General features: G+C 43.8%; 1 protein-coding gene across 4 annotated transcripts in view; it reads left to right on the top strand.

The window, feature by feature from the left end:
- Positions 1 to 27,697, top strand: part of zranb3 (zinc finger, RAN-binding domain containing 3) — a 101,159-nt gene that overhangs the window by 9,809 nt on the left and 63,653 nt on the right. For 3 of the 4 annotated variants that reach the window (XM_054790434.1, XM_054790424.1, XM_054790444.1), the window contains 6 exons: positions 5,034 to 5,052; positions 5,289 to 5,467; positions 9,624 to 9,855; positions 11,542 to 11,627; positions 14,789 to 14,960; positions 18,033 to 18,167. In XM_054790434.1, the coding sequence (XP_054646409.1) occupies positions 5,034 to 5,052; positions 5,289 to 5,467; positions 9,624 to 9,855; positions 11,542 to 11,627; positions 14,789 to 14,960; positions 18,033 to 18,167 (823 nt within the window). The remainder of the gene's footprint in view (positions 1 to 5,033; positions 5,053 to 5,288; positions 5,468 to 9,623; positions 9,856 to 11,541; positions 11,628 to 14,788; positions 14,961 to 18,032; positions 18,168 to 27,697) is intronic. The other variant, XM_054790453.1, reaches the window with a different exon arrangement.

Raw genomic sequence — 27,697 nt, 5'->3', positions numbered from 1 at the left:
TAGATCACAGTACACAGCAGTATTGCACCCTGAGCCACCTAATGTGTATGGGAGCCCTCCGGGTTCAACTTTGGCACCCTTCGACTCAGCCATTTGTGCAGCATCCAGCTACTGAGCAGCTTTTCACTTACCAAAGTGCTCCACACATCCAGAACCTTAACACAGCTGAAAGATTGGGGTTGGACACGAGGCCGTGCTACACATCACTGTGCAGAGGTCAAAGCCATCAAATGGTTGCAGCCACCCAGCGAGGCAAGGGGGGCCCATTTCCTGACACTTTGGGGCTTGTGGCTTCCTGAGATAACATTAGAAAGGTGCTGCGACGGGGCCGTGCCGTAGTCAGGCAACAGCACGGCAGCATCCTTGCGGTCTCAAACCGTCAAGACAACACTCAGGGTTATTTAAAGGAGGATGATTAATGTGTTGAGAAATGGCAAACACCTGCCCCAGCCCCACACCCTCCCCGCTGTGTGTATAGTATGCAGTATGTGCGCACGCACATATAAATACGTTCATTTACATCTGTTCACACTTGTGTGCACACCTCCTGTTAACGATCTTGTGTGTGTGTGTGTGTGTGTGTGTGTGTGTGTGTGTGTGTGTGTGTGTGTGTGTGTGTGTGAGGACAATGCGCTGACTGGGCCGGTGCTGTGGCAATTAGAAAAACCACCAGTGGCAAGGTGCACATTAATCATGTTCCGCAGCTGAAAGAAAGAAATGGGGCGGAGATAGGAGGTTGGGGGGAGAGGCGGAGGGGCGGAAGAAGAATAATGAGAGAGTGTGTCTGAGGTACTCAGCTGTTCTGTTGCTTTGTTTGGGCTTACCGGATTTTGGAAGCATTCATGAATAAGTAGGGTCATGACAATCAAACCAAACCCAGTGGGCATCGATGATCTGCTGGCATTATAGTACAAAATGTGCTTGAACCTTCACTGTTCTGTCTGTTATTTAAAGTGTAGGCTTGGTTTGCTTCCAGCACAACAAAGCTAAGTCAGGGTCCACACCAAACTCATCCAAGCATGCCCTGGATGAGGCTTAGTTATGCTGGAACAGAAAAGGGCCTTCCCAAAAATGTTATTACAAAAATGGAAGCATCCACTTGGTGACTCAGTCTCTGTGAAAAATGTGTGTGTGTGTATATACTGTGTGTATATACAGTATATACACTCCTGATCAAAATGTTAGGATCCAGTAGAGCTACAATATGAGAAGAAGGGGGACTGAGACAAAAAACTTTTGGAACTTGTGATTTAAACCCCCCAAAAAAAAAAAAAATGCAATAGGCTGTTTATCACCTGATCAAAAGTTTAAGACCACAGGCTATAAAAGCCAAAATCTGCTCAAATTTTTCATTTTCTGTCAGGCATTCACACTGTCATGCCCTCCTGATGGCTAAAGCTAAGAAGCTTTCTCTTTTTGAACGTGGTCGGATTGTGGAGCTGCATAAACAAGGCCTCTCGCAGCGTGCCATTGCTGCTGAGGTTGGGTGCAGTAAATCACTCATTCTACATTTTTTGAAAGATCCTGAGCATTATGGAACAAAAAAGACACAGGGCGGGCTTCGACCCACATTAAGGTCCTTACTGGTGCCGACTGCAGTGCAATAACCATCAGACGCCATCTGTGGGAAAAGGGTTTAAAAAACAAAAAAGGAATTCAATGACCTCATCTGCTTCAACGCCACAAAACTGCCCGTTTAGACTTTGCCAGGGAGCATCAAACATGGGACATTGAAAGGTGGAAAAAAGTTTTATTCTCTGATGAGAAAAAATGTAACCTTGACGGTCCAGATGGCTTCCAACGTTACTGGCATGACAAGGAGATCCCACCTGAGATGTTTTCTACCTGACACAGTGGAGGGGGGTCCATCATGATCTGGGGTGCTTTTTCATTCAGTGGAACGCCGGAGCTTCAGGTGGTGCGGGGTTGTCAAATGGTGGCTGCTTACGTGCAGATGTTGCAGCGGGCATCCCTCATGACTGAGGGCCCTCGTCTGTGTGGTAACAGCTGGGTTCTTCAACAGGACAACGCTGCAGTTCACAATGCTCACTTGACCAAGGACTTCTTCAGGGAGAATAACATCACTCTTTTGGACCATCCTGCATGTTCCCCTCATTTAAATCCCATAGAGAACATTTGGGGATGGATGGCAAGGGAAGTTTATAAAAATGGCCATCAGTTCCAGACAGTTGATGCCCTTGGTGAAGCCATCTTCACCACTTGGAGCAATGTTCCCACTGGCCTCCTGGAAACACTCGCATCAAGCATGCCCAAACCCATTTTTGAAGTGATTAACAAGAACGGTGGAGTTACTCATTACTGAGTCCTTCTGGTTTGGAGAATTTTTTTGTTATTTTTCGAGCGATGGTCTTAAACTTTTGATCAGCTGATAAACAGCCTATTTCAGTTTGAAGTGTTGTTTTCAATAAATTACTTAAAGTGTTTTTTGTCTCAATCCCCCTTTTTGCTTTTGCATATTGTAGCTCTACTTAAAACCTCATTAAGATGCAAATGTGCAAAATGCAAATTCTAGCAATTTTTCAACTGGTTTTAAGATTTTGATCAGGAGTGCATATATATATATATATATATATATATATATATATTTTTTTTTTTCTGATAGAGTTGGGATACTACAGATTCCGGCCAGGGAATCATTTTATCATCTTTGTTCAAAGAAGGCCCATTAATGAGGCGTTGAAGAGTGTTTGATGGATGTGTTTCTTTTTTTTTTTTTTATAAAATATGGGTGCAAAAAAAAAAGTTGCGAGTGCCAGAACTTTGATAAAGAAGGTGAGAAACACTATTGAATTAAAAAAAGATGACGGAGCACCTTTTTGTTCTTAATTAACTTGAAATATTGAATATAATGAATTGTTTAAGTAATTTTATCGTAATTTTGCGTCAAAAATGTGTATTTTGCATGGTCACATTTTGATAAAGTTTCACATGAGCACTGATCAGGCGCCTTCTTTAAGGAGAATTTGGATGCGAGATCAGCTTGATTGGGCTCCAGCAGGACCACCAGGCAATCCGACGAATCTCTCAACACTGGCCGCTTTTCCTCCTCTGAGCTACTTTGATATCGCCAAATTCCCTCCACATATGACAGCCAATCTAAACCGTGGGAGACTTTAACAATTCACTCTGGATGTGGGTGCTCATTGTGGCTGGTTGCAGCCGCTGGTCACCTCCCGTGTGCGTGGTGTGCTGCGCGTTGGCGGTGGGTTTCGCCGGTCGCGCTTGTTTATCACCTCTCGCACACACGGGCGCTACATTAGCCGCCGCCCGACCAATGATCTCATCCCGAGCCTCGATAGCTCACCACACCGTGCCAAGTGCCCGCCCCACAACTGCCATGCAAGGCGCCACCCCGGCGAGACATTTTCCGTGGCATATTTTGCAGGGTTCAAAACTTATATCACTCTAACAACGACAGATAAGTCCCATACGGCAGCCCTGCTTGTTTTGGCTTTGTGAGGGGAAAGTGGGCGACAGACGGTCGCTATAGGCTGGATGCTGCAGTGGGGGCGGAGCTCATCGGCGGATGCCGATACCGTGCTTTTTTGCGGAAATCGGCCGATACTGATCGGTGGCTTATCGATGGGAGCAAAGTTTCAAAGTTGACAGGTCATCAAAATGGTTGATATCATTCAGTAAGTCACAATTCAAATCAATATAAAGATAATTACACATAATTACTCAATAGTTGTGTACATAAACTGAGTAATATCCATTCGTCCATCCATCTTCTATGCCGCTTGTCCTCACTAGGGTCACGGATATGCTGGAGCCTATCCCAGCTGACTTTAGGCGAGAGGCAGGGTACACCCTGGACTGGTCACCAGCCAATCGCAGGGCACATATAGACAAACAACCATTCATCCCTATGGGCAATTTAGACTGAAACTGAGTAATATGTCAGTGAAAATAGTTACGTACCGTTCATCATGTCTGTATTATGTCCGGTTAGCATTTGCTGTACAACATTACAGATACTGTATACGAGCAACTAAAAGGATTATGCAAAAGACAATGCAGCCGTAGTCAAGGCAACATATGAAAAAGCTTTCAGCAACGGGCGCATTTTCCAAATCATCGTGAAATGGTAGTTTAACAAACAAACTTTGAGAAAACACATTTCGAAGTAGAGTTTGTGACGTGAAGCGCAGCCATGAAACAATTGACTTTTATTGTATACACAAGTAACCCCTACAAGTCAAGGGATAACTTTTGTTATAAATACAGGTGTCTTACCGCTGAGTTAGCTTATCTGTAATCAGAATAATAAAGATGTATTATCCGTGTGTGGCAGTTGCCATCTGTTCCACACTTTTTTTATGCCGGCAGCGGCACAAGAGCGAATCATCAGAAGGCTTAATGTCAACTGACTGATGTCATAGGACGTCTACGAAGTGACGTTTATGATGTAGGTGACACGTGACCAACACCCTTCGCAATCGCTGTAATAGGCACCCCTGATGTAGCACATATGTCCATTCATACACTATATTCACGTTGTTTTAATGTGGAAAAAAAAGGCTTTTATTGAGGCCTGGCGCCCCGCCACGATCCATTACATGTTGCCTACTGTTTCTATTATTCTCTGTTTGAGTAATATCACTTGATCAAGCCTTTTCTGACATTTCACACTACTAAATAAGTCACAGAAGTATGTATGATTGGTGCTGATATCGGATCGATATCTGTATCGCTGATATTCAAGGCCGGAACGGAAATTAAAAGTTGTATGGGACACTTCTAGTATCTGGAACCGATTCATTGGATTCACATTATTTCGTACGGGGAAAAATGTATTACGTTTTCTTTCGCTTAAAACCGAGGGTTTCTTGTATTCTTGTGTTGCAGTTACTTGGTGGTGTCATGGCCATGTGTCACAGTACTTTTTATTCATATTCATATAGCGTATGAAGACAAAAACAAAAATAAGTAAACAAACGGTGTCGGCTTTTCATCAGTTTCACTTTTCGGTGTCTGTTTTATTAAGGTTTCTGTTTTCTTCTGTTTTACAGATGTATGATTGCTGATGAGGTAGGCACACACAACACTGGCTCAGGAAATCTATTTTCCAATCTTCCAAATGAATTTGTCAACTTAGTGCTGCACTGCCACGTGCCTAATCGTTTTTGACAGAAGAATCATTCTTAGACCTTATTACTCTTGGGCTTCATATCAGCTCAGCCGTCATATACAATTTGCCGCAAAGGCGTTGCACAATTGACTTGTTTTTTTCCCTTCTTCACCGTGTGTTGATTTGGCCCGTCCAGATGGGTCTTGGCAAAACGGTGCAGGCCATTGCGGTGGCATATGTTTTCAGGAAGGAGTGGCCCCTCCTGGTAGTGGTGCCCTCGTCCCTCAAATACCCCTGGATTGAGGAGCTGGAGCGTTGGATTCCTGAGCTGCAGCCTGGAGACATCAACCTAGTGGAGAACAAGAGCCACACCATGTAGGTCATCCTACCCCAAAGAGTCCTCACCCCATGATGATTCCAAAAGTTGATGTTTAATATAATTAAATCAAATTCTCTTGATCATATGAGATTTTTGTTCATTTTAGTTGCGGTCCATTTGTGTTTAATACAATTAGGCCTGTCTTGATAATCGATTAATCGAACGATAAAAAAAACCCAAAGCCGATAATTTCGCGGCTTTGGTAAATTGACCTGTGCGTGCGTGTTTGTTTTCCTCTCTTTCCACTCTCTTAAGCACACAGGCTGGATGACAAGAGGGTTCGCTATGCACCGTGTGAAGCTAGTTTCACGTTGGATGTTGGATATTTGTCTCCGTTGCTGTTCATTTCACATTGGCAGTTGAATGTTCGGCTCCGTAGCAACAGCGGTAGTTCCCCCTCACTGTGCCCTGACTTCTCTCTCATGGTGCGGGGAGCTTGCAAGGGAAGTGTCGCTCTAATCGCTGGTTGTTTAAACTAGGGACCGCCTGTATCCTCCATCCCCCTCTCAGAGACGGTAGAATGAAGACTTTTGGAAGCCAAAGAAACACACACTAGGAGGGGCGGCTAAGCTAGCAGGCAAGAGAGTGGAAAATGTGTCCTCTCTCAATTTCTTCTTTTTCTTTGATCTCACATCAGTCAGTTTAGTTGCATTTGAGGAGTTCCAAAAAAGCACCAGAGCTCCCCGCCTGTACAAATTACTGTTAATTTCACATTGTCAGTTGAATATTTGGCTCCGTAGCAATAGCGGCAGTTCCCCCCCACTGTGCTCGGACTACTCACTCATGGTGTGGGGAGCTCGCATGGGAAGTCAATAAATTACTATTGCGTTCAAGAGAGTTTGTTTAAAAAAAAATATATATATATATATATATATATATATATATATATTCTAAATCAAACCATCAACTGATATATAACCTTGTCAAATGAATAGTCCCAGCCTAAAAGTATTTTGCACGGCAATTTTATATTTTAATGGGGTTTATATGAATTTGACTCTTGAGAAAGTAAATTTTATTGATTTTTATACAATGTACTCACATTATTATGCCATATAATTAACAAAAAAAATCTCAAAAAATGTTGTCAATAATATCGATTATTTCTGAATTTAGCGGACAATTATCGTCCAGCTAAATTTGTTATCGTGGCAGGCCTAAGTACAAATCATTTAAATCATTGTAAAAAGCACACACCAGTCTTCATAAGACCGCAGAGTTACAGAGCATATCAGAACAAACCAAGCCATTAGGTCAAAAAGACTGCCTGAGACAGGATTGTGTCATGCTAGGCTTCTGCTGCACTTAATTCTGCCAGGAGCACCGTGGCCTTGAGACAGTCAATTCTAAATGGCAGTAAAGTTTGGGTCAACCATGAGTCATGTGCTGACCTGCCAGACTGTGGGGAGGAGAACAGCCTCGGTGAGAGAGGTGAACTTCATGATCACTCTGACTGAGCTTTGTCCCATCTCCACACAGGATCGCTCGAGCTCAGTCAGAGAAATCGTCTAGGTTCTTGGTCATGTCTCTCCCCAAAGAGCACTATGATCTGGGAACATTGGCTAAACATTAACATCGCAGGCCTTTGTGTAATCTACAGTGGTGTGAAAAAGTGTTGATTTCTCTCTTTTTTTTGCATGTTTGTCACACGGTGGTCTAGTGGTTAGCACGTTGGCCAACACAGTAACAGCTTGGAGATCGGGAAGACCTGTTTGCATGTTTGCATGTTCTCCCCGTGTGCGTGTGGGTTTTCTCCGGGTACTCCGGCTTCCTCCCACATTCCAAAAAAAACATGCAGGTGAGGTTAATTGACGACTCAAAATTGTCCATAGGTATGAATGTGAGTGTGAATGGTTGTTTGTCTATATGTGCCCTGCGATTGGCTGGCGACCAGTCCAGGGTGTACCCCGCTTGTAAAGCTTTGGGACTCCAGCAAACCACAGTGAAAGCCATTATCCAAAAAAAGTATCGAAAACATGGAACAGTGGTGTACCATGGGTCAACCATGAGTCATGTGCTGACCTGCCAGACTGTGGGGAGGAGAAGTCAGCTGGGATAGGCTCCAGCATGCCCCCGCAACCCTAATGAGGAAGAAGCGGTATAGAAAATGGATGGATGAATGTCACATTTAAATGTTTCAGATCATCAAACAAATTTAAATATTCGTCACTGACAACACAACTGAACACAATTTTTTTTTTTATTATTATTATGGGAGAAAAGAATCCAAACCTACTTGGCTCTGTGTGAAAATGTGATTGCCCCCTAAACCTAATAACTGGTTGGGCCACCCTTAGCAGCAACAACTACGATAACTTAAATGAGTCTCTTACAGCGCTGTGGAGGAATTTTGTCCCACTCATTTTTGCAGAGTTGTTGTCATTCAGCCACATTGTAGGGTTTTACAGAACGAACTGCCTTTTTAAGGTCATGCCACAGCATCTCAATAAGATTCAGGTCAGGACTCCAAAGTCTTCATTTTGTTTTTCTTCAGCCATTCAGAGGTGGACTTGCTAGTGTGTTTTGGATCATTGTCCTGCTGCAGAACCCAAGTTCATTTCAACTTGAGGTCACCAATAGATGGCCGGACATTCTCCTTCGGGATTTTTTGGTAGACAGCAGAATTCATGGTTCCATTTATCACAGCAAGTCTCCCAAGTCCTGAAGCAGTAAAACCGCCCCAGACCATCACACTACCACCACCATATTTTACTGTTGCTATGATGTTCTTTTTCTGAAATTTTACACTAAATGTAATGGGACACACACCTTCCAAAATGTTAAACTTTTGTCTCGTCAGACCACAGAGTATTTTCCCAAAGGTCTTGGGGATCATCAAGATGTTTTCTGGCAAAATTGAGACGAGCCTTAATGTTCTTTTTCTTCAGCAATGTTTTTGGTCTTGGAACTCTGCCATGCAGGCACGTTTTTGTTCAGTGTCTTTCTCAGTGGCGGAGCCATACATTTTTCATTGGAGTGGTGAAGGTGAGACCATTACTCACATAGGGGTGGCAATATGTTGATCCCTGAATTGTCTAGATGGCCAGTGGCCGGAGAGTGACCAGGGGTGGCCACCGCTGACCACTCCATAGCTCCGCCATTGCTTTTGGACCGTCTATTAGTACAATTAATAGCTGAGCAGTGTGCCGAGTACATGTTTTCAATCCATAGTTTCTGGATTCTGCTCTCCATCATGGTGGCCAAACCCGCGCAGGGCATAATACGGAAGTGGATGCCGATCGGCACTCCTGTTGTAACTCTAGACTTGACATGCCCACTAATACTGCTACAGAGAGCTTCCATTATTAACAGATTTATGTGCTGAATCACGCTTCAGAATTTAAGAATTTAAAAAACTTGACCAGAACCAACCAAAGTAATCATGGAAAACTTGTTACCGTTTGTACTTCATGTAAGACGCGGCTTTATTGACAGCTCCTCCACACGGAAAGTTGTGTGCTGCAGTGAAATGTGTCCAAGCGGAAACGGTGGTTGGACTGAACTAATGTTCTGCACCACAGAGCCGCATTTGTCAAAATTGTCCCACAGCCGTGGGGGTGACCACTGCGTTGGCCAGAGGGTGACCAAGGATAGCCACAGCCACCCCTGGCCACCCCGTAGCTCCGCCACTGGTCTTTCTTATGGTGGAGTCATGAACACTGACCTTAACTGAGGCAAGTGAGGCTTGCAGTTCTTTGGATGTTTTTGTGGGGTCTTTTGTGACCTCTGGGATTAGTCGTCGCTGTGCTCTTGGGGCAATTTTGGTTGGCCGGCCACTCCTTGGAAGGTTCACCACTGTTCCATGTTTTTGATACTTTTTTTGGATAATGGCTTTCACTGTGGTTTACTGGAGTCCCAAAGCTTTACAAATGGCTTTATGACCTTTTTCCCAGACTGATAGATCTCAATTACACTTTCTTTCTTGAGGGGTGGGGGGCAATCACACACATCAGGGGCATGTAGTTTCTCCCTTAATAATAAATATTTTAATGTTAAAACTGCATTTTGTGTTGTCATTGACTAATATTTAAATTTGTTTGATGACCTGAAACATTTAAGTGTGACAAACTCTTTTTCACACCACGGTACATGTGTTGCTTTTCTCTTTGCATGTTTTATGTCCATCAGAAGCAACTGCCTTTGTTCTTGCAGGGGCATTAGCAGCAGTAAGGTGACAGTCCTTGGCTATGGCCTGCTCACCACGGACGCACGCCCCCTGGTGGAGACTCTGAGCAGGCAGCGCTTCTCCGTGGTGGTGGTGGATGAGTCGCACTACCTCAAATCCAGGAACGCAGCACGGACTAAGCTTCTGGTGCCGATCATTCAGAGCGCCAAGCGTGCCGTCCTGCTCACCGGTACACCCGCCCTGGGTCGCCCTGAAGAGGTAATGCAAATTGATTGAATGTATATTTAATTACATCTGGTTGTCTTATTTCAGCCAAATTATATATTATATTAAACTCAGATTCGGTTTCTTCATAGACATGCCTTTTGCAGCTCCAGCAGATTATATGATGTACTTGAATAGGGATTCTGATCTTAGCAGACCACAAAGCCAACTTGACTCTTGGCTCCTCATCAAGGTGCAGCAGGTGCATGGTCCTAGTAAGGCACCCCAAGTGTAACAAAATGCCAATTAATTCGCTTCAGCTTCTCGTATCTCGTATCCTGGAGGATCCTGTATATATATTCCAATAACCTTTTCTTGCAAAAACTTCATTTGCAAAGCCCAATATGAAAAGACGAGTGCGCTGCAATAAATGAGACAAGTAATAAAGCGCACAGGGGCGGAAACTATTGAATTTGGAGACAATAAGAAGGGCTGTTCACAGGGCAATGGTGTTTGGTGAGCAACAGTCATTCCCCTTTCCATAATGATTTATGATATTATTTTTATATATGTTATATTGAGGTGCTGGATTGTCGCCATATTGCATCACATCAGTCCCACTAGATATACAGTCGTTGTCTTCAATAGAAAATCTATCCATAGTCTTACCATTATATTTTTTTTCCTCCCAGCCCATTTCTTTTGGCTTTTACAAAGTATTTGCATTGTTTGTTATTATTCGAATCACTCACCAAATTTGTGAGTTGGCAGCATTGTAAGCGTCATTCTGATGAAAATCTTTACACTATGGATTGATTTGTAGCGATTGATTCAGCGCAAGACATTTTGTGAATTGCACATACGCTTTTAGAATTATTTATGTCCTGGATGTACAGTGTATGGCATGTTTCTGGAGATGTTTTTGACCTTTTTTCTACAATTTACAAATGGACTGAAACATGCTGAACCCGCTATTGTCCAACTTATTAGTTCCAAAAAGTATCGGCCTGTCCTTGAGCCACCAAGTCTTGCCAGCAGTGTTGAGGTTAGTTTTTAGATAAGCATCCAACTCTTTGCCTACCAGAATCTGAAGCGTATAACATTTTATCATCCGTAGTATAAACCTGATAAGCCTGGTCCCTTTCCTCACTGCCAGTCTCCCCTCTGCTGCCATCATTACTCACTGTGGCTCTGACATCAGGTTAGCGCACAGCTCAGGGCATGCTGCACCGTTGATGATGTGCCCTCATTCCACCCACCTATTATATCAACAGCATGAAAGGGGTTTGGGGGGGTGGCGGGGAACGTTTGCGGCTGTGCGATGGGTGCTGTAAAGCCTCTGATGAACAAGTGGTGAATTCTGAATACAGCTCTTACAGTGCTGCAGATTACCTGCCATTAGCTCAGAAATTGCTGCAAATACAAAAAACAATTGACAGGAATTGCGCTGTGTGTGTGGGTTTGTATTGCATATTTTCTGATTTGCAGTGGGATTGGGATTTGAGCCTTGAACCCAAAGCCATGTCCTAATGTGTAATGTAATGTGTGTGTGTGTGTGTGCGTGTGTGTGTGTGTGTGTGTGTGTGTGTGTGTGTGTGTATATATATATATATATCTCTTAATGATGCACTGCTGAGTGTGTCACATTATGAATGATTGCTGCTAACACAATGTAACGCCATCAAGCTGTCAGCAGCTGTTCAAAGCTGCTAAGATTTGTTTCCTGTTTGTGTTTCACAGCTTTTTATGCAGATTGATGCACTGTACCCCAAAATGTTTGGAATCTGGACTGACTACGCCAGCAAATACTGCAATGCCCATTACAGGTGAGACGGCGCGTACAATATAACACTGCAGTTTCTTTATTTTATCTTCAGTTTAAATGAGGGGTCTCAAACTGAAGTTTACCTGGCTTCCACTGAAGGTAGCGGCTGGGTGAGACTGGGCCACATCTAAGTAATATAATATAAAAATATACAGTAATATGATGACACAAGACATGGCCAAAGGCACTTCAGCTTGCTTCAACAAAGTTGATCTTTATTTGGGCAAGGAGTAACCAAAACTGAAATTGCAATAAACTTGTCAACATATAATAGTAATAAATAGTAAATTCCGGTGTATAAGCCGCACACACAAAATTTACAGGAAAAAACAGATTTGTACATATATAAGCCGCACAGGACTATAAACCACACATATAAATGCTAACTATAAACCTCAGATGCAATGCATTATGGGACAACTTTAAAATAGTTTGGTTTTTTTTTCATCTAAACTTGTATTAGTACATGTTTGTATATTTCTTAGGTATACCTTTTGAGTGTTAAGTTTCTGTGTGATGATCTTTCTTTGTAAGATGACACCGTGAGTCAGACTGTTATATTGAGTCATGACCTCCTGCGATTTCCAGTGGCTCGTCATGAGTGCACTGATAGTGCATGATGGGCTCCTGCCAAAGAAACAGATACCGTTTTCTCACTGCCTGGCGAGCGGCACATTATTATTTAAACTATTAGTAGTAGTTCTGAAGTAAAGGAGATGTCACGAGACTAGAACTTGGCCATAAATTAGCCGCACCGTAGTATGAGCCGCATTGTTCAAAGTTTAAGAAAAAAGTGGAGGAATTATGCTAACTCTTCACAAAAAGGTGCCGTAATGCATGCTGGGAGTCGGCATCATTCCAATCGGTGGGAGTGCTGCCTGCTTCCAAGGTTGCTTTGCGGTACTTGTTTTGTAAAAAGTTGCTAAAGTTGCATGTTTAGAGTTAACATAGATGTTGTTTATTATCCCCTGTAGTAGTTGTAGTTGCCCTTTGTGTGTTTACTTACCTGTGACATGTTGTGCTGTCATTTATGTGTTTGCACCATGATTGTACACAAAATATGGTTTGCAGCCCACTGGCTGTTAGTTTGAGACCCCTGGTGTAAATATTGAACTTTATATTATGCATAATTTATATAGAAGTGTACATATTACCTGATCTGGACATCGATCGCATTAATCAATATTTTTTTGTATTCGCCACACCATTTCCTCGTTACCTTACTGTACTTAATAGCTCTTTCATATGGCTCAAATGTGAACTGCAATGTTATGTTGGTAAATGTGGAAACATGAAGATATATTTTATGAATCAATGTTGCCCAGAAATTAAGAGGCACAAGGAAGTTACTGTTCTCTGCACTTGATTGTGCTGCTGCGATGTGTGCAATCAGAGCCAGAGCATTCAACGCCAAATACATCAAATGCATTGATTTGGAGGGCCATCAAAGGGGGAAGCTTGGGAAAGAACGGGTCCCGCCACCCTCAACGCCAGCACTTCTTGTATAATAGCACAGTGTCTAGGGAATACCACAATAGCCGCAGAGACGCCATATGGACTTGAGAGATTCACTGCACGAGGCATGGGTGAACAAGTTGGTGTGGAGTGCACATACAGTATCTCTTTCCCGAAAATCCTTGGGGAGGAACTGCAACGGAGATGGTGAACCAGGTCCAACATCAGTGACCTCTGACTGCACAAATGTTCTTTTGGATGAGTGATAAAAACTCAATATTTCAATGGCCAGATGTCCATGTAACGTACAGGTATGAAGGCGTGATGTGAGTATCCATTCCTTCATACTGGTGGAAGAGTCTTAGCATGTCAGTTCAGCAATAGGCCTACGAGTCCATCCATCCATCCATCTTCTACTGCTTATCCGAGATCGGGTCGCGGGGGCAGAAGCCTAAGCAGGGAGGCCCAGATTTTCCTCTCCCCGGCCACTTTGTCCAGCTCCTCCCGGCGGATCCCGAGGCGTTCCCAGGCCAGTTGGGAGACATAGTCTCTCCAACGTGTCCTGGGTCTACCTCGAGGCCTTTTACCGGTCGAACTTGCCCTGAACACCTCCCAAGGGAGGCGTCCAGGAGGCATCCTGACCAGAAGCCCAAGCCACCTATTCTGCCTCATCTCAATGCGGAGGAATAGCGGTTCTACTCCGAGTCTCTCCCAGATGACGATGCTTCTCACCTTATCTCTAAGGGATATCTCTTATCTCTAACTCATTGCGGCCGCTTGTACCCGCAATCTTGTTCTTTCGGTCACTACCCAAAGCTCATTACCATAGGTGAGGGTAGGAAAGTAGATCGACCGGTAAATCGAGAGCTTTGCCTTTCGGCTCAGCTCTCTCTTCACCACAACGGACCAATGCAGAGTCCGCATCACTGCAGATGCCGCACCAATTTGCTTGTCGATCTCGCGTTCCATCCTTCCCTCACTCGTGATCAAGACCCCGAGGTACCTAAACTCCTCCACTTGGGCGGGATCATCCCCGACCCGGAGATGGCACTCCACCCTTTTCCGGGCGAGAACCATGGACTCGGACTTGGAGGTGCTGATTCTCATCCCGGCCGCTTCACACCCGGCCGCTGCGAACCGATCCAGTGAAAGTTAAAGTTCACGGCTCGATGAAGCCAGCAGGACACACATCATCTGCAAAAAGCAGAGACTCAATCCTGCAGCCACCAAACCGGAACTAGTAGGCCTACTTGTCAGTAATATTATTTTTTTTGCCATTGCCTTTCCTCAAGTTCACACTAAAGTGTAGAGTGTGCACATTTTGACAGCGTCAGGTTCACTTTGTCCAGCCAACATGCATGGCATGGCAGATAACCAGCCTTTTTCTACAAGGCCACTTTTATTCTAAAAACCCATTTGGCTGATGAGTTGTGAAAGTTTGCCCTGGGCCTCAAGACAAATTACTTTGCCGCTCTGCAAATTGCCCTGACGCAAAAATCCGGATCCCCAACTGCGCAAAGCTGAGCTTCTCAGCCCTGCACGATGCAAGACTGTTGTCGTGCCAGGCAGCTCCCAGGTGGGAATGTGTAAATGTGTTTAACTACTCCTTGAGGGTGCTGCTGTAAATAAGTATTTAGGGAAGTTTTCTTCAGCATTTAATGTTTTTTTTAAAAACTCATTTGTCACTCTTTATTCCCTCTCCTGCAGGTACTTTGGGACCCGCAGGCAGTGGGACTGTCGTGGGGCGTCCAACCTGGACGAGCTGCACCAGCGACTTAGCCAGATCATGATCCGTCGCCTTAAGGCTGAGGTGCTTAGTCAGCTTCCCCCCAAAATCCGCCAGCGCATTCCGTTCGACCTTCCAAAGGAAGCTGCAAAGGTAAATTCAGCCGAGATATTCTAGCACTTTTCCTCAAGGGATGTTGATTGGCGCATCTTTGGAGCTGTCTAGCACCCTTCCACTAATCCATCTGCTTTGTGGATTGAACATGAAGGAACATGTCTGCTGCCCCATTCAACGCCATCCATTCACTTTCCATTTCGCTTGTCCTCATTGGGGCCTCGGGTAAGCTGGAGCCTATCCCAGGTGATTTTGGGCGACAGACGCGGAACACCCTGGACTGGTCGCCAGCCAATTGCAGGACTCCTAGACCATAAGCATTCACACCTAGGGACAGTTTAAAGCAGAGTTGTCCAAACTTTTTTGAGCAAGGGCCACATATGGAAAAGTCAAAGGATGTGGGGGCCAGTTTGATACTTTTGATTTTGTAAAAATGGCTAAAAAAAAGATGTATTTGTTTTGCATGTATTTAAAGGCAAAACTTGCATTTTGTTACTAATTAGTAGTATCACATTTCAGCTTTTTCTCGTTGCATTACACCTTTTTGCTCTTTTTTTTCCTATTGTTGCTGTTGTTTTTATTTGTTAAATTTAAAGTCTACAGTGTGCCGTGGGCCAATACAAAATGAGCTGCGGGCCGCATACGGCCCCCGGGCCGCACTTTGGACACCTCTGGTTTAGAGTCTGTAATTAATTTAACATGCATATTCTTTTTTTCAATCTTTTCTATCCCAGCTGACTTCGGGCGAAAGGCGAGTTACACCCTGGACTGGTCGCCAGCCAATCGCAGGGCACATATAGACAAACAACCATTAACACTCACTTTCATACCTTTCCGCAGAGTCGCCAGTTAACCTAACATGCATATTTGTGGAATGTGGGAGGAAACCGGAGATGCCCAATGGAGATTCGAACCCACATCTTTCAGATCTCCTGCCTGTGTGGCCAGCATGCAGCCCCTGAAAGCCATAGAGTGAATAATAATAATCAATTAAGAGTACGGTGCAGAGTTTTGCCCACATAGTTTCGCATTCCCAGGGGAGGCAACAAGCCCCAACTAACTACCTGGGTTATTTCCCCCTATCATTTCAGCAGCAGCAGAAGTGGAAAAAAACACTGAATGAGCTATTTTAGTTCTAATTATGCACCAAGCCACATTTCTTGGAGTGACACAACAATAAGGAAGATGCCCAGAAAAGTGATGATGCTGCATTTTTACCCCAGTGTCTTATTTTGTAGCTAAATGTGGTCAATGCTTTTCCATAGAGATGCCAGTTAGGTACATGCAGAACTGTTGGAAATGCTTTGGAGCTTTTCCTCAACAGCTCCCTTATCTAAAGTAAGCTGAAACAGGTCATTTATCTTAGGTGGAGGCTATACCTGTATATTTAGTTTTGTTAATGAATCTGATGAATCTGAGAGTGTTTATTGCACAGACTTTAATAGTCAGATGATAACAGAGACGCTTGCAGTTCATGTGAAAGAGATACAGATGGTCATCGGGTTGTGAATGAGTTCGGTTTCTTGACTGTAGTGTAAGTCAGAACCTATACCTAAAGTATGCCTAAATTAACTCACGCTGTACACAGAACACACAAAGGACATACAAAGTAGGGTAATGAAAAGACAACAGCTCAGGGGGTGTTGTTACATGGGAGGGAGAGACAGGCCTATTGGAATATAATCTGCAGAAGGTTCCAAGGTAAAGAGTACAGAATCACTTGCAGCGAGTGTTTGTTTACGGACCAAAATTAAGTTTTTAATTAATTTATCGGGGCACGTTCGTAACCAGGAAACGTAACATCAGCTTCCTACTATAATTAAAAAATAATGTCAGACACTCGCTTCTCCGAAATACTGTTTCTCTGACAATGTGCGGTGTACACCAGGACCACTCATTCTCTGGGCCCTGGCCCTCCTATCTCATTTTACTCTCTAATGATGGCTTTTATCTTCCACCGCCAGACACTTTTTATGCCCTGCCTGGCCTTTACGTTTTTAGCCCTGGCCTTTTTGTCTGTGATAGTCAAGTGAATATCATCATGGGCCGAGTGTTTAGCCACTCATTTTATAAACAGCAGATTGTAAAGCTTCAATGTAACATTTATAATTAGAATAAAAACTGTCAAAACCATGTTTATGCGGTTTATGCAGGTGCCGCTGAGTGGAACATCTGAGAAAAAAACATAAAGGGAACACTGCTTTATTCTTCCTACAACATCCTATTTATTCATTCAGTCGTCCTTGACTTTGACGAAGTTCCACTGAAATGCTAATGATTTCACTAAATGGAGACACTTTCATGTTGCAACCAAAACTTATTCATTGTCTTGAACACAAAATGCTGCCAAGAAAACTCTCCCAGGATGTGTGCATTAATAAGGCTTCTATCACTTTTTTGCTTCCGTTTTCACCTCCCATAACTACCCCATCTTCTTCCCCAAGCTCACCATATGGTTCACATGCAGCGCTTTAGGAGTGCGTTCAAAGCTTTGGGTGTTGCATGCTCGGATTCAACTAAGAATTGCACAAAATAAGCACGGCGGCATAGAAATTAAATCAAGTTTAGCAGTGATTCAATACAGCTGGCTGCATTTTTGTCAGGATTCTACATCATGTGGTGGATTATAGTCCAAAATAGTGCAACAATATAGGACGCCCTGCTGTTAAATAACCAACTTTAGCCCTCTTTTTATGATTAAAAGATCCTGCTGTTTATGAACAGCGGGTCACACATGCTGCCAGCAGCCATTCCCACTCCAGCGTTCTCTGCTCTTCCCTTAAATACTCCTCGCCGATCACCTTGAGAGCACGCGAGGCATCTTTGATTTATTATAGCGGCCCGGTTGCTTCTCCATCTTCGACCCTAGCTTGTCACAAGGCAGCTATAATTGGGAGATGCTCCTGACCCACCTAACACAGCAGCCTAGTAGGAGGGGGTGGCATCCTTGGGAATTCTTTCACTCCCTTTTTTTTGTATTTCTTTACTTTCCAGGGAAACTAGGACATCCAGCAGAACCATTAATTGTTGTGCCCTTTATATCGAAAGAGAAAAATGTTGAAGAAATAAAGAACGTGGCCTCACCACCTTTGCCCTCTCCTTGCTTTGCAGGAGGCCGTGGCCAGCTTCGCCGAGTGGGAGAGACTAATGAAGGGGTGCAGGTCAGAGGTCGCCGCCCTCAACAACCCCTTCACCGAGGTCATGAGCCTGATCACACAGATGTACAAACAAACAGCTATTGCCAAGGTAATGGGAGACCTGGTTGGAGGACAACCTTCCATATACAGTGTAGCTATTGTCTGCTGGCTTTATTCTTTTATAAGAACAATAGAATGGAATACTATGAAGCGCCATAGGGATCTATTTTAACTCATGCTTTGAAAACTATTCACTGCGGATTCCGTTTGCTTATGCTTTTTTGTGTCTTATAGAAGCATAGAGGAAAAGGCTTCTTGAGACGTCATCTGTACTTCTGTGTAGAAGGTGTCGGACGTTTCGCTCCTCATCCGAAGAGCTTCGTCAGCAAACTAATAAGTGCTGGTATCTTAGGCCTTAAATACAGTAAGAGTGGGCGGAATTGGTGTGCCAACACCCTCCTCCTATTGGTACGTTACACTAAGCCTGGGCGGAGTAGTGGTATAATCCTATCCTGTTATTCACACCTACGATAAAAGGGAAGTGTCGCTCCCTGAATTGGGTATGAACGACTCTGATACTGGCTTGTTAGCATCTATTGTTCTGGCTCGGCCCTGCCTTCACCTCATTTGCAAGACTAAGAGCTGTGGGTTTTGGTCTCAGTAACCTGCTGAACACAGGGTCCAAATTAAACCTCAAACCACCATTCCGATTCAATGATGGGTTCTGTTTCTGTGTAGGCTCTCAGTCGTACAGGAGTTGTCCATCGAGGAAAAGGCTTCTTGAGACGTCATCTGTACTTCTGTGTAAACCCACAGCTCTTAGTCTTGCAAATGAGGTGAAGGCAGGGCCGAGCCAGAACAATAGATGCTAACAAGCCAGTATCAGAGTCGTTCATACCCAATTCAGGGAGCGACACTTCCCTTTTATCGTAGGTGTGAATAACAGGATAGGATTATACCACTGTAAAGATGAGGAATGCAGGCTTAGTGTAACGAACCAATAGGAGGAGGGTGTTGGCACACCAATTCCGCCCACTCTTACTGTATTTAAGGCCTAAGCTACCAGCACTTATTAGTTTGCTGACGAAGCTCTTCGGATGAGGAGCGAAACGTCCGACACCTTCTACACAGAAGTACAGATGACGTCTCAAGAAGCCTTTTCCTCGATGGGTTCTGTTGTTTGACAAAAATAGCTTCCTTTACTCCTCTTTCAAACCATCTGTTTTCTTTGGCCAAAATCTTTACCTCGCTGTCCTGAAAAGAGTGATTGGTAGCTTTAAGGTGTAGATGTACTGCTGATTGAGGACCACTAGCATTGTCCCTGCGATGTTGATAAAGCCTTTTTTGGAGCATTTGCTTAGTTTCCCCAATGTAGTGCTCTTTGCATTCCTCATCTTTACAGTGGATGGAATAGACCACATTGCTTTGTTTCTGGTTTGGAGCCTTGTCTTTAGGATGCACAAATTTTTGTCTCAGGGTATTTACTGGTTTGAAAAAGGTAGGAATTTTGTGTTGCCATAAGATCCTCTGGAGTTTTTCGGAGACCCCCGCTACATAAGGGACTACCACTCCTCTCCTTTTTGCTTCTGTGGGCTTTTGGGTTTCTTTCCCTACTCTCTTCTTTTGACATTTGTTAAAAGCCCACCGTGGGTACCCACAGGTTGACGCCTGTTCGACAGACAACCTCTGTATTGAGCATATTTTTCAAATATGAGCTTTTCACCCTATATTTTATTTGTTTAGTTTCCCAAATGGACACAAAACATTGCTGACATCAAAGTCGTGCTTGTGGTTTTACATACTAGTAACATGCTGTGAAAAACACACCATCACATCATTAGTGCCAAAATGTACCCTTAAAGAAGCTGTCTCTCTGCGGCATTTAAGTGTGGTGAGTTTCATGGCTGGTGAAGCATCGACTCTTTTTTACGCTAATACAGGTTGCCTGTTAATATGATAACAACAAAAAGAAGAGAATAATTCACTTCAATGTAAAGAAAATGTTTATATATATACTTGTTAGTCACATTTATTAATATTATTGATATGAACCGAAAAACATTTGTGGTCTTACCTTTTATTTGTTAATGACGTACATGCAGGTGCCCAGTCTTCTGTTGAGCTTTCATATACTGTATCTTGGCAATCAGATTCATTCATTCATTCATTTAGCAGAACATACAAATGTTTTTAATGCATTTATGCTGTAGCTGGTGCTGCTATCAAAAAAAACAAACAAACAAAAAAAATGCTGGCTTTTCCTCTCTATAGAAGGACGGCAGTGAGAATACCTTCCAGCTCACGCATGCCCCCTCCTCTGCACGGTGAGGTGAAGTACTACAGTGCCTCCACGTATGTCTGATTAGCAAGAATAATGATGTCACACTTCCATTAAAAGCCCTTCAGGCTGTTGAAAGTCGTGGTGTATCATAAATGTTTTGGCAAACATGCTATTGGCGACATGATGACAACCAGAAACGGGGATGCGTGTTGACAAACAGAAACAGGGACGCGCCATCCAGTGCACTCAGTGAAGTGCACTCAGGCGGTGGGCCTGTCTGCGCAATTAAGAGACGCGCTGTCGCCTCTTCTTCAGTTTTCTGCACTGTATTGGATCAGGAAATTCAGCAATTTTTACCTAAGAAAATGTTAAAGGAGACCTGTTATACTCATTTTTGGGCCTTTGTATGGAGTTCTGGACTCGTATAGAACAGCTACACACGATGACACGCACAGAAAGCTTTCTAGATCTTCCAGACTGTGCGCCTCTTCCTGCAGTGTTTCCTTGGGTTTCCTGCTTCCCGCCCAAACGGTCTGTGTAATTTATTCCACCCCCCCGGACCTCCTCCAGGTACGCCTCCCACCGAGCCCACTCCGCTGTGAATGGTCACACTCCCAAGCGCTCCCGAGAACTTCCGGACAGCTGCCGAACCCCTAATTCTAATCCTAATTCTAAGTTTGCCGGTACAGGAGTTGATAGTAAATGGCGATTTATCTTTTTAAAATGTCCGCTTTTAACATACAGCCATATGTGTTTGCATGCACGAAGGTGACACTCCCTCCGCTCCATGTATGCACACTCTATAATACCACACAGACAACCGCTTTTGTCCGATTTCTTACAAAAAATAAACACAGTTAGGACACAGAGAAATTGTTACTTACAGCTTGCTCTTCTGACTCTTCAACACGACCAAGTAACTTTGGAAAGGCGTCAGACTTCAGCAACAGTTTGGCGGATAGTCCAGTTTCGTATTGGCCCATGTTCACAAAACAGTCCCGTGTGAAGTGCCGTTGACAGATGAGCATGTTTTTTTCTTGCCAACCAGGAATCAGCAACTCCAACCAACCGCTTCTGCCCGATGCTTGCCTCTTTAGGAAAGCTAAACAAAATTAGCTTTCCCTCACACCCGAACATTTCCTGGGAGCCAATTGATCAACGTGCTAACGTGGTGAACTCTTCGACAACAGAGTGAAGCAGAGCGGGGGGAGGGCAGGCCTACAGCGTGTGCCTGGTCATGCCCATGTAAAGAGGTCCAGGTTGCGTTGATGTCAGTGGAACTAGGTGTGACAAAAACTGTAAAACACAGCGTTCAGACCCATCCGAAACTGCTTTCAGGGCTCACTTCCAAATGCGCAAACCTGACGCGTTGGCATCGTTTAACACGAGAATGCAACATTGTAACAACATTTATAGGTCAGAAAAGAGGGAACGCATAACAGGTCCCCTTTAAAAACAATTGGAATCATACAAAAAATACATTTACAGCTCAGTTCAATGCAGAAATATTCATGTATATTTGATGTTATTATTTGTTGTCTGTAGTTTTTTATTATTAATTATGACTAATTATGACTGCCAGCCATGTTCAGAGCAGAGAGCTCCATACTGCCAGAGTTTTGGGCATTTTTGCTGAACTTTCAAGACCCATAGAATATTGAGTTTTAGTTTGAGTTTTGAAACTATCTAAAGAAACGTTAGACTCTCTTCTTTCACCAGAAAAAAAGGTTGTTTGTAGCCTTTTTGGGTCTTTAGATTTTGGCGGTAGAACATAGGGTAGTTTCAGCAAAAACACCTGATTTTGACCAAAAAACAGAAACAAGCGTTTTTCGCAGAGAAGCACATTCAACCAGAGTGACTGTAGGGTCTGCTGGATGTGGGGATGAATCCCTGCTGCTGACCGATCCAGACGGCAGCCACTCGTCAGAAGAATCAGGGTCGGGTTCTGAGTCACCCGACTCTGAACTGCTTCCGGTGTCAGGCTCTGGTTTCAGGCCACGTGGCTCAGCAACGCTAACCACTAGCTTGTTGCTTCGGCTGCCATTGTCAACTGCATTTGTGTCTCCGTCACCTACATCACCCATGTCACCTCTATCTTTCACCATCGCGTCACTACTAAAGGCAGATCCACTGCCAGACAAGCTCTGTGACAGTGTTAGCTGCCTGTATTGTTTTATCGATTTCTGCATGTGTTTCACCATTTTCCTCTCTCAACCCACAATCCGTCTTCTTCATAGACAATCTGTCGCTGCCGGTTGGAGGAAAAGATACATTGCCTACAAGTCAGAAATTCACACGCAAGATGAATAAGACTTTGATCTGTAGCTCCCGCGAAAAAAAGCAAAAGACGTCAGTAGATGTCTTTGGCAGTCAACGTTTCCTTTTGAAAAGACGTCAGTAGACGTCTTTGGCAGTGGACGAGTTAAAGATTCTGCACTCACCTGCCTCCCCTGACTGCACGTTCACTGCTCTTCGGCTCCAAACTACACTTTTTCATCAATCAGGGTTATTTCACCAAATATTGATTTCTGAACTCATTTCATTCAAACATTTGTATCGGGTTGTTTCAAAATAATTTGTCATGTTTTTACTATTTTTAATTTTCTGCAAATTCTTTAAATGACAGTATTTTTGTTAGGAATTTGGGAGTATCCGTCCATTGGCTATGCCGCTTATCCTCATTTAGGGTCGTGGCTGACTTTTGGGTGAGAGGCGGGGTACACCCTGGACTGGTGGCCAGCCAATCACAGGGCACATGTAGACAAACAACCATTCACACTCACATTCATACCTATGGACTATTTAGAGTGGCCAGCTAACATGATATACATGTTTTTGGAATGTGAGAGGAAACGTGAGTACCCGGAGAAAACCGACGCACACACGAGGAAAACTTGCTAACTCCACAGAGAAGCCCAAGCAGAGATTCGGACCCAGATCTTCTCCTGAACAACTCTGCCAACTTGCTAACCACTCCTTGTCAGCAGTTTATAGCATAAAAACATCAGTCCATAAAACTTTTGGAAAAATCTGTCTTCAGATGTTTCTTGGCCAAGTCATCGCATCCCCCCAATGCAGTACCTAAGCAGACAGAACTTTTATGCCTTCTGAGATTGTTAACCTTTTCAGAAGAAAGCTGAGAGTTTGCAAAGCAAAGCAAAACACTTTAGATCAGTGGAGTAGTATCATCTTAATGCATTTTAATACTGCAGGAAATGGTGGATTGTTGTTAAAGCTCTCGTAGACTCAGACCAACCGCTTGGTGAGATCTCAAGGGAGAGCATTGCCATGGAAACAGAACTTAATGTTTGCCGGTGAAAAGCACTTAGACAAATTCGGGAGTTCTAACGGTGGTATTATTTAGTCACGTCTGGCCTGGCATGATTACACCCTACACCAACACCATTACACCTCTATAATGGTGTTGCTATGGAAACTATGGCTTTCAGTTTGAAGTGAGAAGAAAATAAGCAGTGGGTGAAGGCGGCTGGATGCGTGCGGCGTTCAATTCCTGACCCCCAGCTTAGAGCGCTGCCGAGCTTGATCCTCCGACAATGGCAGCTCGTCTGCCTCCCATGTTGCCAAGTAAACATTGCACCAAACATAGCGTCTGCCATGTTTGAGGGCATGCGTGTCTCTCAGTTAGCCTGATAACCCGAGCCGTGAGCAGCGTGGCCCCCAAGGTTAACGAAGACCGGCGATAAGCACCAAATGCAATCATTGACGCTACTCTCCTGGCCTGAGTTTGTGTCTTATTTTGAGCTTCGTATTGTTTGCGGATTGGTCCACCCTACATGACAAATGCCCTACCATCCACCTCAAAGTAGTTGCGTCCACCCCATGGCACATTTAATCCGCCAAGTGGGTTATATTTTATGGCAGTTTTTTTAGAATTAGTTAATTGTTAACAACAATAGGGGGAAATGAAGAACCAATGTTTTACTTTACTTCACGGACAGTAATGCAATTTTAATGACAACTATTCAGCCATACGAATGAGGTGGGATGCACATTGGTTCAGCAAACTATATCTTGGGCCGTGGTGCTCTGAGTGATTCTGGTTTCCACTGCTATCGTTACAGTGTGACACACTTTCTCTACTTTAGGGGATTTTTTTTTTCTCATCAGGAGGGGGTGGAACGGTGAAATACCGCATTCATGTCACTCTGACGAGCAACATGGTCCCTGCCTGCCTGCCTGCCTGCCAGTCGGCTTGGCGATGGTGCTGCCAAAAAGCCTTTGGGGTATTTTTATTGCTTTACCCGCCAAGCATCTGCTCCCAATTACCCAGAGAGGACAGCTCTGATGCCGGACTTTAAAGTGAACTAACGGGCCGCTTCAGACAGTTGAGAAGTTTGTGCACTAATTAAACTCAGCGGAAAGGAGCCGACATAGCCAAGGCGTCAGTAATGAGGACCCCCCAGATCAGAAGAGGTTCGTCAAACCTGGTGAAGTGATTCATTATTGGGCGCGTGGGCTAATTATCAGCGAGGCAAAGCAGAGGTTCTCCTGCCAGAGCAGGTGTCATGGCTGCTAAGGTTGTCAGGCCGCGGAAGCTATCTAGATTATACAGGTGGGATTTCACACAACTGTAAAAGTCTCCAAACTGTCCAGTAAGGGCTATGTTTGACTCAAATCAAAACCTGAATATTCCCTTCTAGTTGGCACTATTCTCGGATGCCTCCTGGCCCACAGCGGTGAAATGAGCCAAGCCCGGGTGCTGGATGATACGCTTGTACAGCACATCCGCATTCCAGCAATAGGCGGAACCATCACAGGGTGATCGCTGGGCAGCAGCACACAGTGAGGTGATACAAGATACCTGCAGGCTGCAGTTAACTCGGCATTAGATTGTTTTTTTTTTAGACTGTTAGCTCCATGCTGTCAGCCGAGGCCTCAGCAGAATCAAGAAGGATGATTAAATGTAATGTTTTAAAAGCACAAATGGGGAAACGGAGAAAATGCCAGCTCTAGCTTTGAAAAAAATCAATAACAAGATCGACATCAGCTTTGAGACAATGAAGTCAGCTGTGAAGTCAATGAAGGAACTTGAGCAAAGCAAATTCTGATCTGATCTGATGCATCTGGTGGAAGAGAGGGTTGTCGGTCCGAGGAGGGGGACATTTACATTTCAAAAACGATCCGACGTCACCGCTGATGAAGGTAGAGTGGTATGCCTTCTTTGTCAGGAGTTTTCTTACCACCGAGTCAGCTCAAGTTTAGCCTACCACAACAACACAAAGCACTCTGTCGCGAGTGTAGCCGCAGCTAACGATAGCCAACATTATCAATCTAGTGAGCCGCTCGAAGAGAACACCCCCATGTATGAGCAAGTTTGCAACTGACAGGCTGTGGCAAGTGGATAGCGATGAACTGCAGAACATAGTACATGTACATAGTGGAGGACGAGGGGTTAACAGAAGCATTGCATCATACGAGCCACCGTGCAGGATTAAAGTGACGACCACAATCAGCATGATGTTTGACAGCAAATTTAAGAATTTGGTGAAGGATTCACCCAACGGTGTTGCTATGACAAGCGATGGCTGGACCTCAGCTGCTTCAGTGTTCAACACTTGTACTTCTCCGAAAAGTATTCTTACTGTCTTTTGATGTGTAAACTTCAGTGATTTATATGGATCTGATGTTTTATTTAGATTTTGTAATTATTTGGAGTTAGACAAAAAAATACACAGCAATATTCCCCGCCTGTGTTGCCGGCAGACCTTGGGACTAGCGTCAAATACAGCAGAAAAGAAATAGCTTGGACTGCATCTGTTCAAGTCTGCTAAAATCAATAAATGACTTAATGAAGCCAGTTTTTTGTTATACAGTTGTCACTCCCTACATCGTGGTTCGAACATCGCTCCCTCACTCTATAAGTTTTTCAAAAAAAATTAATAAATGAACGCTGTTACGTGGTTGACTATGGCCTATGATGAGTTATATGTCGTATTCTGGTCACTAGGTGTCAGTAATGTTACATTGATGAGTAATGACATTACTGTATATTACATTACCTGCACACTGCATGGAGTCAGCCATGGCATGTCCGACAGAGTGATAGAGTGTGGAAGTGGTAGGTTTTTGGTTTCTTACTTTGTCCTTCTCACCCACTCTGTTTGAAACACTTTCTTAAGTTTAGAGAGGCTAACTAGTTAACCGGGTAGCTCGCTATGCTATTGGCGGCTGTCTCTAATGTCCCTGCAGTGATCCTGTAGCCTGCGCATAAACAAAGAATGATGGTAGTGTGAAGGTAACTATACGGGTGTTATTTGATGTCTAAAGGGCTCCAATAATGTTAAAAACCGTCAAACAGGTTTTCTATGTTCTAACTACAAAAGCATTACCTTTATTGATATTGAACTCTACTTCAGAAATTCACATGGCGGTTGGGACTGGAACCAAATAACCGCAATGAATGATGGACGTCTGTGTATCAATAGTTTGATCTGCCACAATAATGTCATTATTTAAATGAAATGAAAATACATCAAGGTGAGGGCTTTTTTTCAGCATTTTTAGGTGAGATTAAAAAAGAGATGAATTAGATCAGTTAATTACAGAACATAATGAATTAATCTTTGTTTTTGTTTTTGTTTTTTTAATCTCTTGACAGCACACTACTATGTACAATGTCCTATTAAATCACGACCAAATGTATTTTGGATCAAATTTGGGTTTGAAATTGCATAAAATGTATGATCAAAGTTAACACCATTTTCCATCAATCCATTTTCTGTGCCGCTTATCCTAATTAGGGTCGCGGGGGTATGCTGGAGCCTATCCCAGCTGACTTCGGGCGAGAGGCGGGGTAACCCCTGGACCTCTGGACCCTGCCAATCGCAGGGCACATATAGACAAACAACCATTCAATCTCACATTCATACCTATGGACAATGTAGAGGCGCCAATGAACCTAACATGCATGTTTTTGGAATGTGGGAGGAAACCGGAGTACCCGGAGAAAAGGTCTTCCTTTGGCTGTGTGGCCAACATGCTAACCATTTTAAAACATGAAATACGTGTCGATGTAAAACATTGTTGACGGACGAAAAATTCATATTTAAAGCGGTCACGTCAGTCTATCAACAATATTCTTTCCTAAATGTGTTTAACGCTGAATTCTCAAGGTGGTCGCAGCTCAGAAGCTTTATTTCTTAGGTAATCTAGGCTGGCTTCCTTTGTAATTCCAGATCTCGTGGCATTCAATAGAGAATTGATCACACAGAGAGGATGCAGCGGTAGTTAATTGACTTTCTCACTGATGTAGCCAATTCCTTCCTGTGCAGTCTACCAGTGGATTGATAGATTCGGTAGCTCCCTTTCATCTGTGTCTATTTCTGTATCTGTCTCTG

The sequence above is a fragment of the Dunckerocampus dactyliophorus genome, chromosome 1, assembly GCF_027744805.1.
Source record: "Dunckerocampus dactyliophorus isolate RoL2022-P2 chromosome 1, RoL_Ddac_1.1, whole genome shotgun sequence".
Classification (NCBI taxonomy): domain Eukaryota; kingdom Metazoa; phylum Chordata; class Actinopteri; order Syngnathiformes; family Syngnathidae; genus Dunckerocampus; species Dunckerocampus dactyliophorus.
Note: the sequence above shows the minus strand (reverse complement) of the source record. Positions and strands in the feature narration are given on the sequence as shown.